Source organism: Diabrotica virgifera, chromosome 6, assembly GCF_917563875.1.
Source record: "Diabrotica virgifera virgifera chromosome 6, PGI_DIABVI_V3a".
Classification (NCBI taxonomy): Eukaryota; Metazoa; Arthropoda; class Insecta; order Coleoptera; family Chrysomelidae; genus Diabrotica; species Diabrotica virgifera.
The window spans coordinates 43583264-43606166 of NC_065448.1; the positions used below are offsets into that span (position 1 = coordinate 43583264).

At 34.5% G+C, this 22903-nt stretch overlaps 1 protein-coding gene across 1 annotated transcript; it reads left to right on the forward strand.

The window, feature by feature from the left end:
• Positions 1 to 546: 546 nt before the first annotated feature.
• On the forward strand, positions 547 to 22350 carry LOC126885932 (zinc finger protein 45-like). Its single transcript, XM_050652747.1, has 2 exons — positions 547 to 858; positions 20735 to 22350. Exons 1-2 carry the CDS (start codon positions 549 to 551, stop codon positions 21814 to 21816), a joined length of 1392 nt encoding a protein of 463 aa, XP_050508704.1. The 5' UTR covers positions 547 to 548; the 3' UTR covers positions 21817 to 22350.
• The last annotated feature ends 553 nt before the right edge of the window (positions 22351 to 22903 follow it).

The following is a 22903-nucleotide window of genomic DNA, read 5'->3' on the forward strand; positions in this document are numbered from 1 at the left end:
AAAACATTTAATTCTTCTACATGAATTCTTCCTCTGGTCACTGCCCTAATACAAGAAGTTACTTGTTCTTTAGTAAACTGTGGTATTACCCTTGCCTGCAAGAATTAAATCACCAGGTATCATTTGATGCACAATACCACCATCCTGGACATTTTTTTTGTCTGATGTAAAAATCACTAATTAGGGGCTACAGCAAACAAACCTTTGAAACTATTTATGTGTTTATAAACCTATAAGTTGGTTTTACAGTTTCTTTTTCGTATAATAAACGTTACTTACAAGGAATTACTTTTAATTTGATTTTGTAAAAGCTTCTAGTTAATATATTTTTCTGTTCGACTCAAAAAATACTAGAAATTTTATTTTAATTTTTAATTTAAAATCGTGGTTTTAAAAGCGGTAGTCCGAAAGTCAGACTACCGACGTCATCAATTGCGACGTTGCCTTTTTCTCTTCATGGCTGTCACAGGTTATGTCCTATGTCATAAGCGTCAATGTCAAAGACGTCATCACGAAGGACGTCATTTCCGTTTTTTGGATTGTTTTGGATGTCAAAATTGTCAGATGGAAAATGGAAATATGTTAATAAAATAATAAAGTTTAATAAAAATAAAATGGAAGTAAAACAAGAATTTAGTGAGGAGACGTGTAAAGTAGAAATAGAGTATAATGACTTAAATGATGCTCTTCTGGATGGTTTTAAATGTGAAGTTAAGGAGGAATCCAATACACAAACTACACATCATGACACATCATATGATTATGTAGACTTCATCAAGGAATCTTCTAGACATACTGAAATATACCAAAATATAAATAAACTGAACCCAATTGAAGACAACCAAAAAACTGAAAAAGGTTTGTATAAGTTAACAAGATAAGTAATAAGTCTTCTTCTTCTTCCTCATCTTTTCCTTGTTCAGGGGTCGCGGTTCCTTACTCTTATATGTTTCTCTCTAAGTCCTCTGTCACATAGTCAAGTCAGTCCTTCAACGGCGTAACCAGGATGATCCTAAGGGGGGTTACAACTTCAAAATGGCTTGATTTGTCAACAACACATTGGTGTTAAGCGTATAGAGCTGAAAGTAGATCCCACTGGGGGGTTCTACTCCCCCAAAACCACCCTCTGGTTACGCCTATGCAATCCTTCCATATTTTTTCTCTTCGGTTTTCTTCTACCTCTCTTTCTCTCAACTTATAATAGCTGTATCATTTGTCTTGCATAGTTCTGTAAAACATTTGTCTTTCTTCGTAAATCTTTTTAAAGCGAGATTTATCTTAGGACAGGAACGTGGATGACACAGCTGTCTTATGGGGCACGTTGAAGAGTCATCTGATGTGAAAATCATTGGCTAGTTTATTGTACAACAAAAAGGGCTGACACCGGAGATGTGTGTCGTCGATTGTTCTACGACACATGCCATCCACGTCCTGTTATAAGATAAATTGGGTTTTAGGCTGCAGAAACCCCTTCTCTTTCACTAATGGACCGTGATAGTCGTGACGTAAAAACGTCAAAAAAAAGTTTTGCAAACACGTTGTGTCTAGGTACACGCTAAAATGTACGCAAATAAAAAAGTTAAACTTCATCAAGCTAGTGACTATTTAGCGTGGGCAGTGACTGTATATTTTGATACACTGTATTTTGATATGTTTAGTGTTTGTTTGATAGAAAAATATTTGTTATGACGTTTAATTCTACCTAACTTTTTTATTTGCGTACACGTTAGCTTATACCTAGACACAACGTGTTTGGAAAAATTTTGACGTTTTGACGTCACACTATCCTGGTCCATTACTTTGTCCCTTTTAGTCTTACCCAACATCATTAGTAACATTTTTATTTTAGTTACCTCCATCTTCTTTTCCTATACTCCATTTATGTTTATATTGTCTGTAGCTATTTCTTATCACTATCGCCGCTAAGTGTAACATTAATGTACACTCTATATTGACAAGCGTGTAACTTTAATGAACACTTGCAGCATTTCACTTAGAACACTGGTATAATTTTGGCGCACAACAAAATAATTTAAAATATTATTGGCTGCGAGAGTGTTCCGGCACTTATACAACCACAAGTTTATTTCAGAATGACCTTGTAATGCCTTCTCGTGATCTTCAACATTTTTAAAATCTTAATTTTTAAAAATTGGATCCAAAATAGTACACTCAGCAAAAACTTCTTCTTTTACAGCACTACGGCCCAAATTGAGCCTTGGCCTCCTTTATTTTTTGCCTCCACCCTTGCCTGTCTGTGGCTGCTTTTCTCCATACACAGACTCCTAAAAGGGCTTGTGCGTCGCTGTTTACTGTGTCTTCCGATCTCAGCAAAAACTACATTATTGTATCTTTTACATTTTGTAATCTACGACTCATTTTGTCTTTTAAATAATCTAATAAAGCAGTTAGGCCAGGAACCGAAGATTTCCACCTCACAATTTTTACAGAATGGATCGATTTGCTTGAAAATTTGAGAATAAGTAGTGGATAGTCCAAGGATCAAAATCTATATGATGCTGAAAGGCGCTTTTACCATGGGGGTGGTTGCCACCCCATCTCGGGGGTGGAAATTTTTTATTATATTGTGACAGCAAAAGTTAATAAAAACATTCATTCTAAGCAAAAAATGTTCTATACATTTTTTTGATAAAATTAATAGTTTTTGATTTATTCGCTATCGAAAGTGTTAGTTTTATATCTAAAAAATCAATGTTTTTCGATGGTATACTCATTTACGATTCACTCAATTTTTGCCTTAGAACAAATTTTATCAAACCAAGTTCTTGGGAATTAAATAACCTACAATTTTATATCGAAACATTTTTTCGTATATCTGATCCTAATCTTGCTATTCTGAAGAAAAGGCCATTTTTCCAAACTACAAAAATTCATTATTCACTTTTAACTCGTAAAACTTCTATAATCTATTAATAATACATAAGTAAATAAGATTGAATAAGGCCAATGACTAAAAACACCGCCACCTTACATTATTATGCTTCCAATTGGATTTCTCCTTTTTTGTTTTCAAAAAAATATATTGATTTTTTAACCGTAACTTTTTTATTTTTTATCTTAGAAAGTTTGCTAAAAATAATTTTGTAGATTTTTACAAGATCTATAAGACTGTTAATATTAAATAAATCTTTTTAAAAACCTCAGTCAAAAAAAAGGTGGTTTTAAAAGGGTTGGTAAGGGTGGTTTTTGCATGTTATTACAAGCTTTAATTGTCAATAGATCACTCAATTTTTGCCGTAAAAAAATTTTTGCAAACCAGGTTCTTGGGAATTAAATAAGATACAATTTTATATTAAAACATTTTTTTGTATCTCTGATGCTAATCTTGCTATTCTGAAGAAAAGGCCATTTTTTCCAAACTACAAAAATTCGTTATTCGCTTTTAACTCCATTTTTTTAAACTAATCATTCTAAGCCGATCAAACTTCTAGAACATATTACTAATACATAATTAAAAAAGACCAAATAAGGTCAATGACTAATTTTAATTAGGGTTTTTTTTTATTTCTGGAGATAGATATTTTTAAGTACTTTAAATTAGTTTAAACAAGTTGTCCTCGAAAAATGCATAGTTTTCCCGTTTTTTGACTTTGAAACTACAATATTTAGCATTTGACGAAGAAGTGCCAACATATAATAAAGTATAGCTCGATTACTATTGGCCTTAAAGAAAATTTAAAAAAACGGTTTTGTTAATTTTTTCTAAAGGTACATTTTTGTTAAGTAAAGTTGTTTTGATAAAACGAAAACTTTTGGAGTTATTAGCAGAAAACTTATTAAAAACATTGATTTTTTCGATATAAAACTAATTCGATAGCGAATAAATCGAAAACTATCAATTTTATCAAAAAAATGTATAGAACGTTTTTTTCTTAGAATGAACGTTTTTACTAACTTTTGCAATTAAAATATAATAAAAAATTGCCACCCCCCAGATGGGGTGGCAACCACCCCCATGGTAAAAGCGCCTTTCGGCATGATATAGATTTTGATCCTTGCAAATTCACTGCTTTTGATCCACTGCTTATTCTCAAATTTTCAAGCAAATCGATCCATTCTGTAAAAATTGCGAGGTTTTGTCCTATTTCAAGCTTCTTTACTTGGACCAAGTAGCTTTATTAGATAATTTTACAGAAACAATAACTTTTGATGTCACATTGTTTTGGGAATAAATTTCTGTTGTTACTTCATAAAGTGGTTGCTTGAATGAGCGGTAGTACCATTTTTATAATGTTGCAGCCATCTTGTTGCATGCAAAGGTTGTTGCACAAAAGGGCTGTAGTTGTAGTAATAATAGCATCTTTTATTCTAAATAAGCAATATAACATTTGAAATGAATAATTCCCGAGTTGAAATTTCTCAATTTTAGAAGTGGTAAGTAAGTTCCATTTTTCTTTGGGCATCTTGTAATTTACTAGTCCCAGAGTGGTTCATTTAAAATATTCTACGATGGAATTTACTGTTTGAGTTGGAAATAAGCCACAATGTTACTTTGAAATTAGGTTTATTTGACATTAAGGCACAAAATCTCGGACAAATGCATTTTAAATGTATTCATTTTTTATCATCTTGAGAAAACTAATAAATATTTTTGAAAAATTTAAATTCAAAATGAAAGATTACATTATTACTGAGGGCTGAAAGTCCTTTAGAATAAATAAAAAGTTTCTTTTGAATAAGATATTTCAAATTTTTTTTCCTGGAAGCCGTCTGTTGTGAACAGGTTGTACTGCAGCCACTTGGCTTATTGTACATCTTCCATTCGTTTATGAAACCCATTCCATAATTCTGGAACATTGTACCAGATTGTACAGGTCTAGTGGGTGGGTGCCATATAAATTTGGAGTCACTTCGATGTCTCCGAAAAGTGTTTGCCGCCTCCGATCCAATGCCCCACAGTCATGCAAAATATGGTTGACTGTTTTAGGTTCTCTGTTACAGAGTCTGCAGCTCAAGTCTCCATGAAACAGCCCCATTGTATGCAGGTGACCCTTAACTGGCGCATGTCCAGTGAGGAAGCCTGTTATGACTCTGAGCTGATTCTTGCTTGTTTTCAGCAGTAACTCAGCCCTACTAGCACATGTCCATCTGATATATACATCTTGCCATGTGTTTGACCGGGTACACTCTTCCAGTGTGAGTTGTGTTGGCTTTGGATCCAGGCTTTCTTTCGTTCACGGACCCAGGTATTTTGTAGCTGATGCTCTCTTGGCAAGTGCATCAGCTCTTTCATTGCCGTATATGCCCCGATGACCTGGAACCCATACCAGTATAACACTGTTATGTTGTGCCAGTCTATCAAGTTCTTGTCAACATTCCCACACCAGCCTAGAGTTCACCTTAGGGCTTCTAAGAGCCCCAATGGCTGCTTGGCTATCTGTGCATATGTTAACCTGTTGCAGTTCGAATGCCCTCAGGTTGTTTTCTCTTACACACTGCAAGATTGCAAAAATCTCTGCCTGAAATACGGAGGTATATTCTCCCAGTGGAATAGAAATGTTGAAATTTCCACCACTACAGAATATTCCTGCGCCCGAACTGTCTGCAGTTTTAGACCTGTCCGTATACTATGTGTAACCCTGCAGTCTGGGTCGAGAGTTTCCTCTGTCCCATTTGTCTTGTGGGCAAATGTCCACTTGAAAAGGTACTTCAGGCTTGTATCTTGATGTCATATGGTCAGAAATCATCATCCATTCGGCATCATTAGTTTCATTCGTTATTCTACTATATCCTGATTTAACTGGTACGTTGCTCAGGTTTTCTCGCAGTCTATAATATCCCATTCTCGCCTCACCTCTTATTGTTATATGTAAAGGAGGGAGATCCAGTAGTGCCTCCGTAGCTGTGCCCCTCATAGCCCCCGTGATCCCGAAACAAGCAAGTCTTTGCACCTTGCTTAATTTGATGATGGCACTTTTGTGCTGCACTTTTGGCTACCATACCACTGATGCATTATGTAATTGTGGGTTTTACCACCATGTTATAAGTCCAATATACCATGTCTGGTCTCAAACCCCACATTTTTCCATGAGTATGTCTCAGGGTTGGAAAAAACCCGGGTTTTTTATTAAAAGCCCAACCCGACGGGTTTTTTTGGGTTTTTTAGGGTTTTTTTGGGGATTTTCAGTTTTTTATTTTCTGATGAGTTTTTGGCAGTGATGTTATCATTCAAGATTAAGGATACAGATATGTTCCCCGCAACACTTTTCAAAGAAGAACTTGTCAAAAAATTCTCAACAAAGAAATGGTGGAAGATGATATCAATAAAAAATAAAAAAAACAAATAAAATACCATATGAATTTTGTATTTATATGTTATCTTTGTTCTCATGTCCAGCTTCATCTGCATCTATTGAGCGGATTTTTTCTTCATATGGATTAATATGGACTAAGCTTCGCAACAGATTAGGTGCCGATAGAGCTGCAAACTTGGTAAAAATTATTATCATTTAAGAACCGAGTCCTCGTCCTCGACCGAGTCTAACGAATAACGAATGGGAATTGGGAATGTGACAAAAATACAGATTCTGATTTTATTGATAACTAATATGCTTTGCTGATGCTTTGTTTAACAAGAAACTTGTTTATTTTTTTATTTGTCTATATACCATGTTTAAAATAAGTGTTTTATTAGTTTAGTTTCAGTTTCTCTCGTTTTGTATTCACCTACTACTTACTTCATGGTATTTATGCTAGTTTTTGTTTTTATTCAGAAATAAATATGACGTTCATTCAACTGAAAATTTGCTATTTTTGAAAAAACCCCAAAAAACCTAATAATAGTGGGTTTTATCAATTGAAAAAACCCGAAAAAACCCACTGGGTTTTGTAAGATGGGGAAATTCTATGCCAACCCTGGTATGTCTGGCTACCATTAACGTAGTTACTGCTCTCTTCGTTATTCTTTCTATCTGCTGATTCCAAGTAAGTCTTGAATCTAATATTATCCCGAGATACTTTACTTCACTCACCAGATTTAAATGTACACCATTTAGACTTAAAAGTCCCAATTCCTCTGAATTCCTTCTTTTAGTAAATTAAGCCCCACATTTGAAGTCCATTCTGTAACTACGGTCAGAGCCTGTTGCATTCGATCTCTGACTGTACCATTAAATTTTCCGTGGGCTAAGATGACTAGGTCATCCGCATAGCCCAGGACGTGATGCCTATCGTTGTCGAGTCTAGCTATCAGGCCATCCATGACCAGATTCCACAATAGAAGAGACAAGACTCCCCCTGTGGGCAGCCTCTGGCTACCTGAGCTGACACTGTGTCCCCTAGCAACGCAGCATATATCACACGGCTCCTCAGCATGCAGTCTATTCATCTACAGCTTGTTTCGTCTATTCCTTTTAGACGGATCGCCCTTGTGATTGCTTCGTAGGAGGTGTTGTCAAATGCTCCCTCGATATCGAGAAATGCACCCAACATCACCTCTTGTGTTTTCTAGAACGTACTCCACCCTCTGTACAAGATGGTGCAGTGCCGTTTCAGTGGAGACTTCCGCTGAACAATCACAGTTAATGAATGCACAAAATACCCAATCAATGTCCAATTGTCCATTTTATCAGCAAATATAGATAAGTACTTATATTTGTAAATCATTATTATCAAATAGGTCATTCATATTCAAAAATATAATGAGAGTATAAGACATATCTCATAAGAGTAATTTTAGTTCAGCTAATGGATTAAGTCCACAGTCAAGAAATTCGATAGCACACACACATCAGCTAATAAAATATTTACCACGTTATCATTTAGAACAGCAGCTATTTTGTGAGAAATTTGCCATTCTTTTATTATATTTTTGAGGAAATTAAAAATGTTTTCGTTCTATGCATTTCATTATATTGGATGCAGCCTAACATAGAAAAATACAAAGTTTTGATTGTTCCTCAATATAATGAACTGGTACATTAACATAACTTTCATTTGTGTGGGATGTAAATGCGTCAGTAGTAAGACACACACCTTGTGCGTTATTTATTTTTATTTGTACACTTGAGTCCACGAATCTTTACCCGTGCTTCATTAATACCTGGCGAGATAAAACACATATTTTTTATCTAGCATCATTCTCTTCCACGCATGAAACTAATGACAAACCAGCTATCACCTGTTATTAAGTAAAAACACATGTTATTTTTATGAACGCTCTAGACTCAGTACATTGAAAAGAGATAGGTACGAAAAAAGATGTTTGGGATGTTTTCAGATTTTGACTACAATTTGTGACATTTCGGGTGTGTTTACTTTTGTGGCTGTCAGTCTGTTGAATTTTGTCGAATTTTTGCATTTTGAAGTTTTTTATAGCACACAAACAGTTTTTTTCACAACTAAGTTTATATTGGCGTTTAAAATTTTATGGTAAGTGTATTTACAACATTTGTTACATTTCTTTTACAACATACAAAGCTAACCTCATTCCCACAGTAAGGAACTGTTTAAGTTTCCTCCAAAGTGAATAAAATGACTAAAAAAATATGTTATTTAACTTTTTTATAAATTGTTTATTTATTTATTAATCAATTATATTTTAAGAATTTATTGCTATTCAAATGTAGTTGTAATTATGCACCAAAATTTTAAAGTGAAACCTACATTTGACATTATTTATTTGATAACGTCAAATTTTATAGTATATAACCAGTGATCAGATCAGTAGCCACTTTCTGTCACTTTCTGTTGCGTTTAGTAAATTTCCTACTTATTTCGTATGCTTAAATGAGGATGCACGGGTAAAGATGCCCCGGACTCAACTGTAAATATGTGATTTTATTAACAAATTTTCAGAAAATGTTTCCCTAGGTGGTAATTGATAATTTGGACAATGAGGTAGCATTGTCCTGAAGAAGCTGAAGGGTGCTGCTGGAAGCTGGTACTTAAGCTGGTCCTTAATTAATTAAAACTCTATTTCTGTTCAAATACATTATATTTTTAATTCGCAATATCGATGACTGAACCATAACAACTTGTTTACAATAATAATATCGCGACCTAGCCTAACATCGTGTTGGCATCTCCTTTATCTTAATACTTACTAACTACAACTCTATATCAGCAAGGCAATGTTTATATATGTTACAGTTCAAGTTGATTCTCAGTTGGAGTCGACTCCAACTAGTTGGAGTCAACTCCAACTGAAATGAGCAGTAAAAGTTGATTTTAAAAATTTAAATCAACTTGTACTAGTTGGAGTTGACTCTTCCTGGATCGATTCAGTAAATGTTGATTATACGAGAATCTCAAGTGCATTTTTGATGAGTGTGCGTTTCTTTGTCTTGACCGTTTTAACTACTTATTAGTAGAGTCTGTAAGGTCGTCCCCGTTAGGTTAATTATTCTGATTCGATTTTTTGCACAAACTTACTCAAAGAAATACATCCTTATAACAAATACACAGGGTGTCACGCGGTACCGCGGTCGAAAAATTGTTTAACCAATTTTTGTTAAATTCAAAAAAATAATTTTTATCTACTTTATTTCATATTATGTAAGTAAAGGTTTTATTGTGTGAAAATTGTAAATATAGATAGCAGTACATGAAGGGCTTAAAGTGTGTCTGAAGTAACAATGCATTTTAAATGGCTTTTAATTTTCCGCACTGTTTTTTAGCACACTTTCATATAATTAAACATCCTTAACTTTCGCCTTCGGGAGGAAATCAGACTCGCCCTTGCAACGGCAACTGAAATGTTCACAAAACAGCGACCACGGAAGCAAAGATGGATGACAGAGGAAATATTGGATTTAATGGATAAAAGAAGAAAATTCAAACAGCACAAAGCAATGTACAAAGCATTAAATAGAACCATTAAACAAAAAATAAAAATTGCAAAAGAAAAATGGATAACAGAACAATGTGAAGAAATCGAAAACTTATATAAAAAAACATGATGACTTCCATCTGTATAAGAAACTCAGGAATTCACAAGCACGACATATTCACAAGGACTAAATAATCTAATCAACGCAGAAGGCAAACTGATTTCAAGCCCTGAAGAACAAATAAACATGTGGGAAGACTAACGACGAAGCTCTTCCAATACTGAAGTTCGAACTGGAATATGCTCTACGTCAACTAAAAAACAACAAATCTGTAGGAAAAGATGAAAAACCAGCTGAGCTGTTGAAGTTAATCAACGAGAAAACTTAGACCTTCTTCTTGGACTATTTAATAATGTTTACAATACAGGGACTATCCCTAAAATATGGCTTGAATCAGTCTTCATACCACTACCTAAAAAGAAGAATGCCAAATTATGCCAGGACTTCCGCCTTATAAGTCTATTAAATAACATTCTAAAGCTTTTCTTGCGTATCATACAGAATAGAATATACAGTAGAGTCTCGGTTATCCGCCCTTCATTTATCCGCCGTTCCGTTTTATTCGCCGCTCCATTTAAGTAATAATTTTTTTTTCAAATTTTTATAACTTTGAAAATATTAAAGAATGAGTAAAATTTTTTTAAGATAAGATAAAATAAGCCGAGCATTCCGAGCAACAAGAAGAAAGAGCTGTCGATATTATGATGCTACAAGATGGCGAGTATTGGCAGCAACAAAACGAGATACATCAGCAAGGCAGATGAAAATCGCTAGTTTTTTTCGTTCATCCTAAATCATTCTATCTACAATGTCCAATGTCAGTCAAAATTAAACTGATTCTCTTCTTCTTCTTCTTGTGCCACTCCTATCGGAGACTGGAAATCATCAAGGGCTCAACTTGTGTTTCATTTAACGCTCCCTATTATCCGCCATTTTTGCTTATTCGCTCTTCCGTCGGCCTGTTTATGGCGGATAACCGAGATTCTACTGTATTATAAAAAATGTGATGAGGTCACCGGTCAAGAACAATTTGGCTTCAGGAAAGGTATGGGGACACGAGAAGCAATATTCTGTCTTCAAACTCTGGCACAAAGATAAGCAAGCAGACCTTTTTATCTGTTTCATAGATTTTGAAAAAGCGTTCGATAGGGTGACGCACAAGACCTTGATAGAAAGATTGAACAACATCGGAGTCGACAAAAGAGATTCTAAAATTATAGAGGCTATTTATTGGAATCAGGCAGCAATCGTAAAGACCAATGGTAATACGTCAAGGCCAATTGAAATACAACGAGGTGTTAGACAGGGTTGTGTGCTATCACCCATACTTTTAACGTCTACTCTTAGGTAATATTTGAGAACTCTTTATCGCACTCTTCAGAAAGAATCAGGATCAACGGTCAGAGTAAATAACATCCGCTATGCAGATGACACAGTATTAATGACTGATTCGGACCATAGTCTGCAGATACTGTTGGATAGGGATACTGAGAGTTGTGAAAAAATGGGGATGAAGATCAATACTGCGAAAACCAAAGTTATAAAAATATCAAGGAACAAAAATTTACCTCTTCCAATAAATATGTGAAACACCAACAGCTTGAATACGTAAGCCAGTACAAATATCTTGATTGCTGGTTCAACAATCAACTTGATTATAAACAAGAAGTCAAGAGCGAAAATACAGGTAGCCCGACAGGGGTTTATCAAAATGAAAAGCTTATTTTGTAACAGTAGCATTAATATCAGCCTTAGATGTCGTTTTCTGCATTACTATGTGTGGTCAATACTTTTGTATGGAACGGAGGCCTGGACACAACACAATACTGATGAACAAGTTGGACGCCTTTGAACTCTGGCTTTATAGAAGTGACTTGAAAATACCTTGGACAACCTACACCACCAACGAATATGTTCTGAGGAGAATAGGTACAGGTAGGGAACTGCTAAAAATCATTAAAGTCAGAAAAGTTAGCTACCTGGGACACATAATGAGAAACGAAAAGTACCGCCTCACGCAACTGATCATCCAGCGTAAAATTGAAGGAAAACGGGGTCACGGTAGGCGCCAGATTTCATGGCTTAGAAATATCAGAGACTGGACCGGCCTTGATTCAACATCTTTGTTTAGAGCCGCATTGTGCTGCAGTGTAGTCGCTAACCTCCACTAAAGGAGAAAGCACCACAAGAAGAAGAACTTTCGCCTTGTCATGGTGATGACATGTGAGCAATAAATTACAAAAAAGTGTTTTTGTGGTTTGACAGAAGTTTGAATTTTTAAATGTCAAAATGGTGCAATGGTGCATCTCACTCGCACTCACATTGGTAGCTGCGTCAATATGCTCCTAGCGCTCATTGTTAATAATTAAAAATAACTGCTTAGTTTAGTAATAAAATAATAACAAAAATTTCTTCAGTATCTTGTAGGGGGGTCGTTAAAATTTTATTTGGTGACTTTCGGTCTTTCTCGTGACTTTCGGTGACTTTCTCGTCACTTTCGGTGACTAATATAATTTTTAACTGAGTTATTAAGCCTTGAAAATGGTCATTTTCGTATTTTGAAATAAATATAACAATAAACAAGTATGAATAATAAATTTTACAGAAAAATCACAAAAGACCTCTTTTGACCTTGCTCCGAATGACTCAAATGATGTAAAGAAAATTGTCCTAAATGAATTTTTTTTGTGAGTTTGTTTAAACAATTTTTCGACCACAGTACCATCTGACACCCTGTGGATTCGTTATAAGGACCTCTTTTTGAGTAAGTTTGTGCAAAAAAATCGAACTGGAATAATTTACCTATCGGAGGCGACGATACAGCCTAGAATATAAATATCACAATTTGAACATAATTATTTCCAGTAACATTTAATTTCTAGAATGATGACGTCATCTACGCTTTTTTAAATGAGAATAGGGGTCATGTGATAGCTCATTTGAAAGGTAATTCAATTTTCTATTCAGTAATATAAACATTAACATTATTATTTATACAGGGTGTCCAAAAAATATTTTTTTTGAATTAAATTTTTGACAAAAAGAAGAATGTGTGTAATTTATTTAACTCATAATACATTTTACTCCTATCAGAAAACAGGAAATAATGTGTATTTGACAAATAAAAATATTGTTTTTTGCTTAAATTCAGTATTAAAGCAGCCACCCACCTTCCTCTTGACAGTTTGAACATTTAATTTAAGCTAAAAGCAATGATTATTTTTCAAATAAACATTTTATTCTGTTTTATAAGAGCATAAAATGTATTTTGAATTAGATAAATTACTTGCATTCTTCTTTTTATGTCAGTAAATTTAATCAAAAAAATAAAAAAATTTGGGCACCCTGTATAAAAAATTATGTTATTAGTTATATTATTGAATAGAGAATTGAATTACCTTTCAAATGAGCTATCACAAGACCCCTATTCCCATTTAAAAAAAATCATCGATGACGTCATCACGCCCAGATGGGTGACGTCACTACTATGGTATATATGCCAAAAAGTCGTAATTTAAAAATAAAAATTGACCTGTTTCGGGATTTCTTTCTAAAATCGTCCATTCTCGAGAAAATGAATTTATTCCAACCTTTACGTGCTCACTGTATATTATGAAAGTCAGAAACTAAAAAAAATCAAAGATTAAAGCTACCTCTATAAGATCCTGAAGAAATTGTTGTCATTATTTCATTAATAAGATATTATTTCTAATTATCAACAATGAGCGCTAAGCGCGTATTGAGGCGGCCGTCAATGTGAGTGCGAGTGAGATTCACCATTGGACGGCCCAAATGGTGCATCTCTTTAGCACTCACCATTGACGGCCGCCTAATACGCACTTAGCGCTCATTGTTAATAATTAAAGATAAAGCTTAGTAATAAAATAGTGACAAAAATTTCTGCTGGATCTTGTACAGGGGGCTATAAACTTTGATTTGGTCACTTTCTGACTTTCATAATAATGGATTTTAACCGAGTTATTAAGCCTTGAAAATGGCTATTTTTGCATTTTTCAAATTTTAAATCGCGTATAACTCGACAACAATCAATTTTAGAGAAAAATCACAAAATACCTTTTTTTGCTCAGAATAACTCAAATGATCTAAAAAAAATTGTTCGAAGTGAAAAAATTATTTTTGTGAATTTGTCTAAAAAAAATTGTTTAAACAATTTATCGATCAAGGTACTGCCTGGCACCCAGTAGATTTGTTATAAGGACCTCTTTTTGAGTAAGTTTGTGCAAAAAATTCGAATCGGAGCAATTTCACTAACGGGGACGACGATACAGCCTAGACTAATTTGAACATATTCAGTAACATTAATTTAATTTCTAGAATCGGCTGTTTGTGTGAATCAGAATCAACTTTTACTAAATGGCATTGGGAAGAGTATACTTTTCCTAGTTGGAGTCTACTTTTACTATAGTTTGTTTTTTAACCAAGAGGAGTGATTCAAATTTACCGCGCTGTTTTGCTTGTTTGTAATTGGTCCAACCGCAGGCAAGTTTACTCCACTGTTATTAAATTTTGACACTAATGACATTTATCAAATTTTGACACTAGTGACATTTCATAGGTTAATTAAGTTATATCGGCGATTTTTGTGTTTTCTGTGTTATTCCTTTAATTTTTAGATTGTTAGTCTGCTTTTATATAAAAAGCAGTTGTTTTTGGAACTATTTAGCGACGTATTAATTTAATATAATATTTGTGGATTACCGTTGAGGACTGACTAGATCAACCAAAAAAGAAGATGTATTTGGTTATTATTCTAGTGACTTTCTTGGGTGTGAATCTGTCTTTTTAGTTTACTCCTCCTGGTTAAAAAATAAACCATAGTAAATGTTGAATATAAATCTTCATTTTATATTTATAATCAACTTTTACTGAAACCAGCCGTTAGAGTCGACTCCAACTAGTTGGAGTCAACTCCAACTGGATAATCAACTTGAACTGTAACATATACACCTTTAAACACAGTAAAACCTTCGTTAACTGAAATAATTTGGGGGGGGGGGGAGGTAGACCGTTTCGGATAACAAGAATTTCGGTTATTACTACAACTATTTAGTGGGAAATAAGCCACAATTAAATTGAAAATAATTTAATATTTTTGATATTCTTGAGTTGGGATTGATTTCATGTAATAGAATGAACTATCTTTTAGTAAAGTCGTCCCAGGAACGCAACTCATAAATATTGGCGATATCATTTTAAAGTTTTCTACTTTAAATATACGTCTGAATTCTGAATTACCAATATAAATGAGTCAGATTAAATAAATTATTAGAAGAATTTTTTTACTTAGCAACAACATTTTTGTTAGTTTGTAGTTTCCTTTAACGTTTAAGTACAGAAAAAAGCAATAAAATTAAGGAAAATGAACATGTAATTGTTTTTTTATGTTTTCTATTTTCTTTTGTGTTTTCCATTGATGTATAGAATGAATTAAGAGGTGTAGCTGATCCTAGAATCGGAGCCTGGAACAGGGCTGTCTTTTGAAGTAATTGAAACACAAAGACCACTAATACGACTTTATTAACTCTGACCCAGGAGGGGTCTTATACAGTGATGATTGTAACGCGGTTTGTATTGTAATGTAATGCTCTGATCCTTTATTCTGTACTACTTTTATAGAAAAGAGGTTTGGGTCAACTCATGCCCCGGTCCACATGATCTGTTTTACAAACACCATAATTGTATATATTTAGTCATATGTAATAGTGAGTTAAACGAAAATATAATGTGTACGAAATCGTAAAATAGATAAACATCATGTCCTAATTAATTTATACAACAACAAATTATGTAGGTGTTAATCTACGGGCCGATTAGTAAATATATCTGTTTAATTCTCGGAAATGAATAATGAATAGGGTGGTCCAAAAAACTCGAAGTTTTTTTTAGAGACCTAGGGACCCTCCCATTTCGTTATATCTAATAAAAGAATAATCTATGCCAAATATTAACACTCTAGAACATAAGGAAGGCAGTGCTCAACAACATTCAGTTTTCATAAATTTTCGTAAAACACCTAAGTTTAGAAAATGTTTGTTTGTTTGTTTTTCAGGATTCAGAAGTTAACAAAGCTGTTGATCTCTTTATTACAGTGGATATTAAAAATTTTCAGCAATTTCAACATGAGGGTACTGGAGTGGAAAGGAGTTATAAAACATCAAATATGTATTTGTTACTTTCGGGTACTCACAGTAGGTATGTGCACTCACAGTGGTTACTTTTAAAGAAAAATAAAGGAAGCAACACGGAAAAACAAAGAACAAACGAGCAATCATATGTAGACAATATCGAAAAGCTTTTCGACATTGCACACTCGGATGTTCTAATTCTCATGACAATACAACAAGACAAAGATTTTTAATTGACCAAAGAACTGAGAGAAAAATGATCATTTCATCTCAAGATAAAGAGTATGTTAAAAAGCAAGAAAGAGCACTGGAACGATTTGAAAAAGAAAAGGAGAGAAGAGAAAAAGCTGTTTCTTATGAAAAATCCACGTCTTCCTCTATTAATCCACCCGATGATGTCTTAAATGAGTTCAAGTGCTAAAAGCAGTTCTGAAAATGGTTCTGATGATGAATTATATCAACCTTCGTCCAAAAAAAGTTAGACAAAGTTAGACGGCAAAAGCGAAGACGTTTCTGAACCAAAGGCTAAGAAGAGCTTTTTGACATGAATGTGGCAGCGGCTATAGACAAGAATAAAGTTTCCGATCGTGAAGCTGTAAGGCTTATCATTCCTATTGCTGTCGCAGTTGGACATGATCCTGCGGAATTACCGCTTTCAAGAAGTTCTGTAAAAAGGAGACGGGAAGCAGCAAGACAGAATTTTTCAACAGAGATTAAAACAAACTTAGACATCAAAGAACCAATTGTTGTTCATTGGGACAGCAAAATCCTGCCCGACATTTTAGGTTCACAAAAGGTAGATAGACTGCCAGTGCTAGTTTCCTATGCTGGTGGAAATGAGAAACTACTGGGGGTGCCAAAATTGGCTAGTGGAACAGGTTTGAACACTGGAGATGCAGTACTTAAAACTCTTAAAACATGGGATCTCGATGATAAAGTCATTGGTATGAGCTTTGACACAACAGCCGTCAATACTGGTCTTAAGAGTGGTACATGCATTTTCCTTGAAAATAAGCTGAATAAAGAACTTCTATGGTTGCCGTGTCGCCATCACATAATGGAAATCATTTTCCATTTGTTACACATTTGTCCACCAAATAATAATGTTTGGGACCTTTAAGCTCTCCTGAAATTAGATCTCCAGATATAGCTAAAACTATCAAAAAAGCCTTGCAGCCACATTTGTGGTACCTATCTGACGAAATGGTCGGGTTATCACTTTTTTCCAATAAAGTGAGCCTTGAAAACAAATTGAGAATAGTGATTAAGATGTCTGTCCCGGCACCGCCAAGGATGATTAGAGGAAATGCCGATTTCCTAAGTGATGAATGTGAATTGGCTCCTCTCCTCCTCTGTCCTTTATCCTTCCTAAGGATGTGGTGACGTTATGGTATTTGACGAATGGTTGCTATCCATTCTTCTCTCTCCTGGGCGCGGTGTGCTGCCTCAGACAGAGAGTAACCGGTGGCGCATTTTATTTGGTCTGACCATCGGAGTGGCGATCTTCCTCGAGTTCTTTTATCCTCTACCTTGCCTTCAACCACTAACCTCTCCATGCCTTCTCTTCGTCTGGTAATGTGTCCAAAGTACCTCAATATATTTTGGTTGATGATGGTGGTAAGCCTAGTGTTGATGTCGAGTTCTGATAACACATTTTGATGTGAATTGGCACATTTTGCTAATAGTACAATGTTGTTGTTTACTAAGCTAAACCTTATGCAAAGCTTTTTAAACAAGCACCCAAGTGAATGGGAACAGGACCCAGAGTTTAAAGAGACAAAAATACAGCAAATAAAATCAAAGTGGTCAGTGACATCGCAGAAAGAGGTGTAAAACTATTTCAAGATTTTAACAAACTCATAACAAATGATGAGGACGAAAAGCAGCTGTTACTGCAAGTTGTAGAGGCTAATCGAAAACAAGTCACGACTGAGCCAACAAAGAAGGCTGTTCTAGAAAGCCTACAGAAACCATCCATTTCCAAAGACAAAATTTAAAGAGTTCATTTTTATTATGGTCTTCACTATAAAATGTACTTATTTTAAACATGGGTTTCAATGTAAAATAACAAATAAATTAAGTTTTTGTATCCTAACGTGCCTTGTAATTTTTTCAAAAATCGATAAAAATATTCCTGTTTTCATTATTTAAACAGTACTGAGCACTGCCTTTCTAGTGACATGGCTTTCATATTTTGGCTCCTTACTTCTTTTATCAATTAGAGAAAATTGGGGGTCCCTTGGCTTTTACATTCAACTTGAGTTTTTCACATAAGATCTTGAATCACCGTATGAATTAATGTTTGAGATTAAACATATTGCCAGGCGAACACCAACGAGAATAAAGGAACAGTAAAATAATAATTGAATACCATTAAAGTAATAATTATACAATAGCAATAGTAATACCAGAATGAGAATAATAATTAAATGTCGATAAATTAATAATAAAATACACTAGTCTAAGAACACCTCAGCAATTCTCAAATGTAGTATCCTCTTAAGTATCAGAGTCGATGTTTACATTTAAGTCAGGGACGTTGGAGGAAAAAGTAATGGGGGGAATAGCTGCTTCAGCGCGCGATTTGGGCTTGTCTTCGTCTTTTCCTCGACTGTGAGCTGGCTACTTTAAGCTGTGATCATTTCTCCGGTCTTGCTACCATACTGTCAACATGTGAACAAGTCGAATTAGAGCTCAAATGGTACCTAGATCATATTACATGGAATATTTTGAACATCCATGTTTAAGTTCGCATATTTCATCTATATGTTTCCTTGACGGATTACTTTTAAAGGGTTTTTACCCATATATTTTTATAATGTTGTATTTTGGTGGTTAGCATGTTAGATCACGTAAGCGCTGATGATGATTGGTCATCCAATCGAAAACTAGTTCTGTGATGTAGCCCTTTTTAGGGATTTTTAAATATACATATACCTTTTATTCGTTTTTTTTATTTCTCCGGTTATTTTTCTTACATTACCCTAGTCCGGAGTTAGATCGGTAGTATTTCCATAAAATGATTAGTCCAACGACAATTATCGTAGTCGTGGCCCCGGTGACCATTAGATACGGCCATTGAGACTCGCTGACAGTTTGCCATTGAGTATTGGTTCATTCTTCGTCAAGCTTCTCCTTATCTAGGGCTAGGTGACTGAGCTCTTCTCCTTGTATGTCAATGCAGGTACACTTCGCGTCATAAAAAACTGGTACAACTCTTATGACCAAAAACCGCGTTTTTTCAAGTTGTTTAAGTTGATCTTAACACAAGTATCATTCTAATTTCTAGGGCAACGTTGCCTGTTCAACGAAAATATACCAAACTAGGCAAAAGCAGGGCTGTGCCACAGACCGCATGTTTTTAGTATACCAAAATCTTAAACAATATCGAGCATTCTCGATCAGTCGGTCACATTAATTTATATACACCCTAAAAATTCTCCTTTTAATTTTGTAATTTTCCGTTATCTCAATTAAGTATTCTTACATTCTTACATGACTGTTTTATTATAATTTATGAAAATATTTCACTTCAAAAATAATGGTAGATAAGAAAAATGTTGACATGACTCTAAATTATTATGTTTAATGTCAAATCGAGAGGTGTGATTGGTTTATCGTAAATTGTAGCACAAAACTGTATTAAGTTGTGTAGAATAAATAATAAAACACACTTAACTGAAAAAATTAAAAATTAAATTTGAAATGAATACAAAATGAATAACTTTTACAGTGAACAAGTGTGGCATTTAATATGTATTACAATTCGAAATATACATGTTTAAACGATATTTTTTTATATTTAGATTTAGTGCAATTTAGTTGTCTGTGATGGCAACAACGAAGTGATTCACGAACCATTGTGTCCAGTCTGAACACAGGTTTACATTAGGAAAAAAAGTGTATTGTCCTTTTCATGAGCATTTTTCAGTGCGTAACAAATGATAGGAAAAAGGGTAAGTCCGTGATAATACACATTTATGACATTTATTCCAACATGACATTTTAGTTAAATCTGACAGTTGTCACATTTTATTTTCAATTTGGAATAAAAACAAATCAAATGTGTTTCTTGCATTTATAAAATGGTATTTTCTTTGATTTGTATAGTCTTATAAATTATACAGATTATATTTGTATTGTTATCTAATTAAAAAAATTTATTTTTTTTATTATGGCGCCATCTATCGACAACTAGAATAATCACCGAACTAGAATAATTACCAAAGTAATCACCGACGTGCCTTTTTTTCTGTCATATACAATTTAATACGTTAGAAAGAAATAAAAAAACTGTGACGCACTGAAAGATGATCATGAGAAAAGAATACCAATTTTATATGACGCGAAGTGTACTAGGAGTCGGAGTTTGTTTACTGCGTGGTCTGGTTACTATTTCCGCAGCGGGTGTGATCAGAGCTTTTAGGTAGCCAGCCACGGCTAGAACCCTGATAGAAATGGTGGTGACATCTGTTGACTGTCTGAATTAAAATCAAACAAATTTCTATACAGGGCTACATCAAAGATATAACTAGTTTTCAATCGGTTGACCGATCATCATCAGTGTTTTCTTGAATCTAACATACGTTGCGTTGTCCAACAAATATTGTTGTCCATACAAATTTATTCGTTGCGTTGTCCAGCTATACTTTTTTAAACAATGGTTTAACTTTGTTATTTTATGTTTGTATTCGTTTTTCTCTTGTAGTGATTGTTTATAGTTGGTTTGTATTTTAGGTTTTACTCAGGAGGAGAACAAAATGAAAATTATGGAAACATTTGGTGAACATTCATCGCATAAAGAACACTGTATGAGTCGACACGCTGAGGAAAAAACTGAAAATCAAAATCTAAAAGTTGAGATTAGAACGGGACCTTACAAATGTGATTTTTGTTTCAAACAGTTTTCTACACCATATAAATTGGAAATACATATGAGAGTGCACAATGGAGAAAAACCTTATAAGTGTAAAATTTGTTTCAAGCGGTTTGGTTATACAAGTACTTTGAAAACACATTTGAGAGTGCACACTGGAGAAAAACGTTACAAGTGTGAAATTTGTTTTCAGAAGTTTAGTGAAAAAGGTACTTTAAAAAAACATTTGAGAGTGCACACTGGAGAAAAACCTTACAGATGTGAAATTTGTTTCAAGCGGTTTAGTGCAGGACATCAATTGAAACGTCATAATATAAACATGCACAATGCAGAAACATCTTACAAGTGTGAAATTTGTTTTAAGCAGTGTGGCGATGCAAGTACTTTGAAAGTACATTTGAGAGTGCACACTGGAGAAAAACCTTACAAGTGTGAAATTTGTTTTCAGAAGTTTAGTGGAAAAGGTACTTTAAAAAATCATTTGAGGGTGCACACTGGGGAAAAACCTTACAAGTGTGAAATTTGTTTTAATCAGTTCGCTGAGGCAAGTACTTTGAGAAGTCATTTGAGAATGCACACTGGAGAAAAACCTCACAAGTGTGAAATTTGTTTTAAGCGATTTACTCAGGCATTTAATTTGAAAAAACATTTGAGAGTGCATACTGGAGAAAAGCAAGAAAAACCTCATCAGTGTAAAATTTGTTTGAAGAGGTTTAGTACAGGTAATCATTTGAAACGACATAATATAACAATGCACAATGGAGAAGCATGTCATAAGTGTGAAGTTTGTTTTAGACAGTGTGAGGATGCAAGTACTTTGAAAACACATTTGAGAGTGCACACTGGAGAAAAACCTTACAAGTGTGAAATTTGTCGTAAGCAGTTTAAGCTATCACGTAGTTTGAAAAGGCATTTAAAAGTGCACGCTAGAGAAAACTCTTGAAGTGCGAATTTTTTTACGCAGTGTTTTAAAACTAAGTCAGTCTTGACGGTCCAGTTAGCTGGGGCGCAGTCGATCGATAAGTTTAATGGATTTGCGATATGCGGTCGCTGGTTCGAGCCTCAGCTAGGTAATGAAATTTATAAAAGGCCAACGCCGTAGTATAAAATTCAATAGAGTCTACGGCTTGGTCTGGATAAACTGGCGTCGGATCGGCCTATGGAGGAGCGGTACGGCAAGGGATAAGGGCTTGCGGCTTGGTGATACTCCTCCATAGATCCCTACCGATATATATATATATATATATATATATATATATATATATATATATATATATATATATATATATATATATATATATTTAAAACTAATACTTTGAAAGGACATTCTTTGATGATACACAGCAGAGAAAAACCTTACTAGTGTAATGTTTATTTTACTACGAAATTTCTTGTTTATTTTTAGACACTAATTGTTATACGATTGACTTTATTATTATTTTTACTAACTTACATTTAAATAAAAAGAAATACTGAATTTATATTCTTTAATTACAAACTTGGGGTACTACAAACTAAGGGTAGCCAGATATGGTGAAAATAGCAACGTCTGTACCCAGAATGGGCGGTTGCAAACGGCGTCTGTTCCATAGTGGGCGGCTGAAAACTAAGCCTGGAAGTGGCATGAAGGAAGGCAACGGGATACCACCTTCATTATTTTTTCCCAAGAGAATCACATGAATACATTCAACTCAAAAATATCCGGAGGTATAAATGGTTCCCCAATCGGATCTCCGGGGGGAACGGTCTTGAATGTTAGAAATGTACGAGCAAACTTAAGAAAGACATTAAAGATAGGCACCTGGAATACACGCAGCTTATTTGAAGCCGGGAAGCTGGCTAACCTAACTCAAGAAATGTGCAGAATCGATCTAGATATCCTGGGGATCTCAGAAACCTGGTGGCCTGGATCCGGTAAATGCACCACAGAGAGCGGAACATTCTTTTACTCAGGCAATGACGACCGCGATCATAGAAAAGGCGTCGGGATTATGATAAGTAAAAAATTGATGAGAGCTGTCACAGAGTTT

What these genes read in the sequence shown, in the direction of transcription:
- LOC126885932 (XM_050652747.1), top strand. Translation starts at nt 549, where the DNA reads ATGTCAAAATTGTCAGATGGAAAATGGAAATATGTTAATAAAATAATA. An exon ending in CAACCAAAAAACTGAAAAAG is followed by an intron (nt 859 to 20,734) that starts GTTTGTATAAGT and finishes TTTGTATTTTAG; the next exon opens with GTTTTACTCAGGAGGAGAAC.